Source organism: Periplaneta americana, chromosome 11 (genome assembly GCF_040183065.1).
Source record: "Periplaneta americana isolate PAMFEO1 chromosome 11, P.americana_PAMFEO1_priV1, whole genome shotgun sequence".
Taxonomy (NCBI): domain Eukaryota; kingdom Metazoa; phylum Arthropoda; class Insecta; order Blattodea; family Blattidae; genus Periplaneta; species Periplaneta americana.
Genome location: NC_091127.1, coordinates 39,632,914 through 39,639,006, shown reverse-complemented (window position 1 = coordinate 39,639,006; position 6,093 = coordinate 39,632,914). Strand labels below are relative to the sequence as shown.

The following is a 6,093-nucleotide window of genomic DNA, read 5'->3' as shown; positions in this document are numbered from 1 at the left end:
TATGCTTCAGTGGCTGGCCATGATAATATCCGTGAAAAATATTGGAGTGCAAGAGGTCAAATGACTTTATTGCTAAACGCCTGGCATTAGAAAACAACAAACAACAACAACAAACTTTAGGAATGGATTCCTCATACAGAGAGAAGAAAAAAAGTGTGTTTAGAACATGGATCCAGAAATGCATAATTACAGAGTTCTCAGACTTACCAGTTGGAGCACTCTTGTTCATGTATCAAATGAAATGTTCAAAGTGACCTCCTGCCTGAATACAGACCTCCACTCGTTTTGAGTGCCAAACACGATCAAAAATGTCTAGTGTAGAGTGTACTGTCTGATAGGCTGCCACAAGGCGTTAAGGTAAGAGGTCATAACCCTCAATTTGAAAACTTTTCAGGAAAGCTAAAAAACGAATTATGCATTTTATCTATTGAGTAAGCAACATGTCTTCATAGTGTAACCCTGTCTTAACCTAATAAAAATCAAGCTTCGGTAAAATGCTATCCCAATTCTGAGGAGGGATACAGGGTTTTACCATAGAGAAAAGAGAGGGTCACATATTCTACGAATTGTTAGTTATACCAAAAGTAATTGCCTGAGGATTAAATCATTTCACATATATGGGTCATTTGCAAAATTTGTATAACAAATGGACGATTGAGAACGTCAAAATTAAAGTACTATTTAGTGCATATTCTGCATGTATTAATGTAGTACAATGTCTCTGCCATAGTAATCAACCACTGTACACTCACCTTGCTTTACAGCATTGTTTCGAATGATGTAACAGACATGACATGGAGTAACAGATCTGACAGGTAACAGACATGACAAAGAAAACATAAGCATGTGCTAACTTAAAATTTTTTTGCTTAAAAATATTCAAAATAGCAACTTAACTACTGCACATGTGTACTATTATGTCCTCTTGATCTTGACTTTATACGTTGTTATTTGTGGAAAACACAACACAAACAGATCTGACAGAGTAAAAATGCACGCTTAGACTAAAACATAAAGCAAGAGTATAACACACAATCTCGCCAAATCAAAATGGGTGAACATAGCAGTACAATCAAAATGATTCTTTGTGCATCATCTTGGCTTGTGCTGACATCTGTGGGATTTCTTTTTCAACTGTGTATCCATAGGAACAGAATGTTGTAACAGACCTGACTGACTTACTGGACTAGAGTAATTATGCAATCATATTTAAGGAAATATAAACTCAGATATAAATGAATAAGTTTTGATAATATCAAATGTTTCTTTGATTTTTTTTCTCAATTACATTACTAAACAAACCTTTATCTGGATATGATCATGCTCCATTTTAAAAACTTACCTAGTATGGACACAGTATTTTAGCTGTTACTATGAGAATTTTATTTTATTTTCGTGAAATATTTCACATGAAGGAAATAATTCTTGTGACGTTTACTACATTAGTATTGAAACTACTCACTGTTAGGAATTTATAACTCTATCATTATAAATGCAATAATGGGAAGGGTAAGAATTGATGGACGTCATTTGCTATACAAATTCTGCAAATGACCCATATACATACACATAAAATGGACATAAACGAATAGTATGATGTGAAACTTTTAATGTTCAATTTTTTAGGTTTACAACTTTTCACCTTAACACCGATGATATGTTACTGAATTATATAAACTACAGGTTCTGTGACTCTAAAGTTCGACACTCAACAGAGCAAGCCAGATAGAAATAGGAGCAGCAACTGTAAAAGACACAGTTTTTATGTTTCAGTCTAAACTTTGATTCTTCCCCTGAATGAGATAAAAACTTACCACCTTACTTCAACTGAACATTATTCTGCTCTCAGCATATATTTACATCGTCACAGTACATTTAAAACTACAATAAATTTAAACAACTATTCATTTTGCCACCATTTCATAGGACTCTAAATCCACACATATCATTACTCTCACTCTTAGTCCAAAGTTCTTCCAAAAGCAGAATGGTTAAGGATCAATTGCAGATGATAATATCAGAATAGATTCTGTGAAGGTAAAAAGCACTTCGAAATACACACATTTAACTCATCACCCTGTGTTTAAAAGTAGTTTATTGCTCTTTCCACCATACCAGGAATGTATGATCAAAATTAACTGTTTTGTACCTCTTATTTTCACAGAAAAGGGGCGTTCTCCAAATTAAAATGGAGAAGGATGATGTACTGAACACTTCAGCATAAACTTAAAGCACATTAAATATATTACAGAAATATCACCCACTACGTTACTATCCTCTTCAAAGCATCCTGCAGTTTCTTACGAGCTACTGCTACTCTTTCTTCTTGCCTTTTGATATCCTCATCTGCCACTGCCACTGCCTGAAAAAAGGAAAGTAATTTGATGACATCTAAATTAAGGCCTCTGTAATCTAGTGTAACGTGTTTGTCTCTAGACTCAAGGTAATGCGAGTTCAATTGTAGCTCAATTAAATAAAATTTTAGCTGCAAAGAGTATAGCTTGCACAGAGTGAGGAAATAAAGTTGTTGCCCTCATGTAACATATTTACTGCAAGTAAACAGTCCTGTGTTAATTTCTTAGCTTATGGCTATTGACTAATTAAATAATCACATTAGACTCAACAAATATAAGATGACCAGCCTCATGAGTTAGTGGTCAGAGCTTCTGGCTAAAGTTCATGAGGCCCCAGGTTCGTTTCCCGTTTAGAGTATAAGAATATTTCCTTAAGGGTGGTTGGGTTGAGCTGTTTGCAATATTTTCGCTTATAAATATGAATATATAAAATATTTTTTTCTTCTGTTTCTATCAAATACAGAGTAATGTCCTTTGCACAATGTGATAAACAAATGTTGGCCAATTGTGAGGTGGCCACAGAAACAAATTATCTTCCATTTTTTTAATCCAGGAATGACAGAAAAAAAAAGAGTATTGAAAAAATATAGCCTATATATTATTCTAAATTCAGGAACGATTTACTCAGAAACTACTTGAGATAAAGAGCTGAAATTTTGTACTCCAACGTAAACTATATAGTTCGTCAAAATGAATGGACTACTATTTTAAAATATTTAATTCAAGTAGTGAAAATGTGGAGAGACATGTCATATTTTTATAGGACAAAATAAACGTATGGGGATTTGTCACATTGTACTTGTGTAACTGAAAAAGTACTGTTTCTATTACATTCATTACACAAATGGATCTCTAAATCCTAATAATGGGACATCAGGAGCAGGGTATTATATTCCAAAATATCAAGAAAGTTATTTCATACCATGTTCATCCTCCTCCAGTCTTGACACTGAATTGCTAGCTATTGATGCTGCTCTTCAGTGTGTTACTCAAATTTCTGAAAAATCTATTTGCATACTTACCGACTCCAAGGGGGCTATATTATTATGATTAAATATGTTCCAAACCTATATGCACATAGAATTAATCCAATTCAGAAACAACTAAGTAAACTAAAAGAACTCCAAAAGGAAATAACATTTCAATGGATACCTGTCATTGTGGTATACCTGGAAACGAGAAAGTCGATAATATTGCAAAACAGGCAACATATTTGCAACCAAGACCTCTTCAAGTGATATCTCTATCCAATGATTTTGCTTCAGTAAACAGTTATATTACCGGTTGTTCTGTATGGTTGTGAAACTTGGACTCTCACTCTAAGGGTGTTTGAGAATAAGGTGCTTAAGAAAATATTTGGGGCTAAGCGGGATGAAGTTACAGAAGAATGGAGAAAGTTACACAACGCAGAACTGCATGCATCGTATTCTTCACCTGACATAATTAGGAACATTAAATCCAGACGTTTGAGATGGGCAGGGCATGTAGCACATATGGGCGAATCCAGAAATGCATATAGAGTGTTAGTTGGAAGACCGGAGGGAAAAAGACCTTAGGGGAGGCCGAGACGTAGATGGGAGGATAATATTAATATGGGGATATGATGATAGAGACTGGATTAATCTTGCACAGGATAGGGACCGATGGCGGGCTTATGTGAGGGCGGCAATGAACCTTCGGGTTCCTTAAAAGCCATTTGTAAGTAAGTAAGTAAAGTCTCATTCTACAAACCTATGGATCAACAATTGGTCCTCTTCTGACAAAGGAAACATTTTACAGTCTGTACAAAAGAAACCAAATGACCTGGAAATGTACAAAAACTTGCCCAGACATGTTCAAACATTTTTAACAAGAGGCAGAACAGGTCACATTGTCACTCAATTGTACCTACACCGATTTCACATTTCTGATAATCCTACTTGTCTGTGGTGTAATAATCATGATGAAGATCTGGAACACACTCTTCTATACTGTCCATCCATAAACCACAAAAGAAGTAAATTAAAATCATCAGTACCAGTTGCAGAAGACACAGCCCTGCAGTATGTATTGACTACACTCCAACTCTGGCTACTAGCAATAGGCATCTATAATGAACACCGATCAAAATACCCGTCAACTGAACTGAATACAACTGAATAGACTACAGTGAACTATAGTGGACTTTATGTTGTCAGCAAATAGCTGGATACATTAAGAAGATTGATTACATTCATTTTCTCAAATATGTTTTTGACATGGAGGAGTACACACCTGTGGAGTAACGGTTAGCGCGTCTAGCCGCGAAACCAGGTGGCCCGGGTTCGATTCCCGGTCGGGGCAAGTTACCTGGTTGAGGTTTTTTTCCGGGGTTTTCCCTCAACCCAATATGAGCAAATGCTGGGTAACTTTCAGTGTTGGACTCCGGACTCATTTCACCAGCATTATCACCTTCATCTCATTCAGACGCTAAATAACCTAAGCTGTTGATAAAGCGTCGTAAAATAACCTACTAAAAAAAAAAAAAGACATGGAGGGAAAGTTTGAAAAGTGTGAGATTAAAACTTTTTGTAATAGGTGTTCCTAACTGTTGACAATCGCAATAGCTTTTTTTTCAATAGACTTTTCTTCCTGCCATGCCTATATTAAAACACTGAAAGGAAATTTGTTTCTGTGGCCAGCTCACAACTCATCTACATTTGTTTATCATATGGTGCAAAGGACATTAGTCTGTGTTTGATAGAAACAGCGGGTAAAAATATTTTATATATTCATATTTATAAGCGAAAATACTGCAAACAGTTCTACTCAGTACCCTTAAAGGGAATTATTGAAATTTAGGTTAAGTTTAGATTTGAGACCTCTCCTGGCGCCAAATAATAATAATAATAATAATAATAATAATAATAATAATAATAATAATAATAATCATCATCATCATCATCATCCCAACACATCATCAAGGTAATGAAATTCCGCATTCCAAGTGCCCCAGCCTCAGGTTGTCTATATGTAACACATTTTTTAAACACGAACTTTGTAGCCATATAATGAGATGAAGTCCATTGAACTTGAAACTGCAATCCTCAAGTCGAAAGGCAAGCACAGTAACCAGCAAGGACGGCCTCCTTTGTATATAAATAAAGGCAAAAAATTCGTACTATGTCCAGGCCTGGTGTACTCCATCCTCAACTTCTGGTAACAGATGTCATCATAATATGAGTAAGATTGTGGAGCGTCTGAGAGAAAAGAGAGGGAATATGTTGATTCAAAATCTCGCCTGCCAATGTGTAGGGTTATTGAAAAGTCAGGAAACATTTAAAATCCTCTTTGTTAAGAAGTCAGGCTTCTAAGGAAGGTAGAGAGAAGAGAAATAAATATACCTGGAATATTTTAAAGTAACTCGGCATCCCTCACAGAATATTAGAACAAATTATTCTTATTATTAAGGACTCATTGTGTATTTTATATAGTCATCTTTACTATGCCTAAATTATTGTAATGAGTTGTGGCACTTTTATACTATTTTATTTACATCATTGTTAAAGTACATGTCCTATTTTTTTTTAAGTGCTTTTAAAATATTATGTAAATCCATGTTCAAATTTCCAGTGTTCACTATCTTCTGGAATTCAGGGTCCTTGTGGTCACCTGCATTTTGTAAGCTAATGTTTGTTTTTATATAGAAAAATAATACCGTAATACAGATTTGTTCATAAAAAAATGGGGTTTATTTTCACAGAAGCTGTTGTTTCAATTG

At 34.9% G+C, this 6,093-nt stretch overlaps 1 protein-coding gene across 2 annotated transcripts in view; it reads right to left on the bottom strand.

Annotated features, from left to right (window-relative positions):
* Positions 1-1,845: 1,845 nt before the first annotated feature.
* The window catches only part of MBD-like (methyl-CpG-binding domain protein 2), a 60,582-nt gene continuing 56,334 nt past the window's right edge, over positions 1,846-6,093 (bottom strand). For both annotated transcript variants that reach the window (XM_069839353.1, XM_069839351.1), the window contains one exon: positions 1,846-2,362. In XM_069839353.1, the coding sequence (XP_069695454.1) occupies positions 2,264-2,362 (99 nt within the window). In that variant the 3' untranslated portion in view covers positions 1,846-2,263. The remainder of the gene's footprint in view (positions 2,363-6,093) is intronic.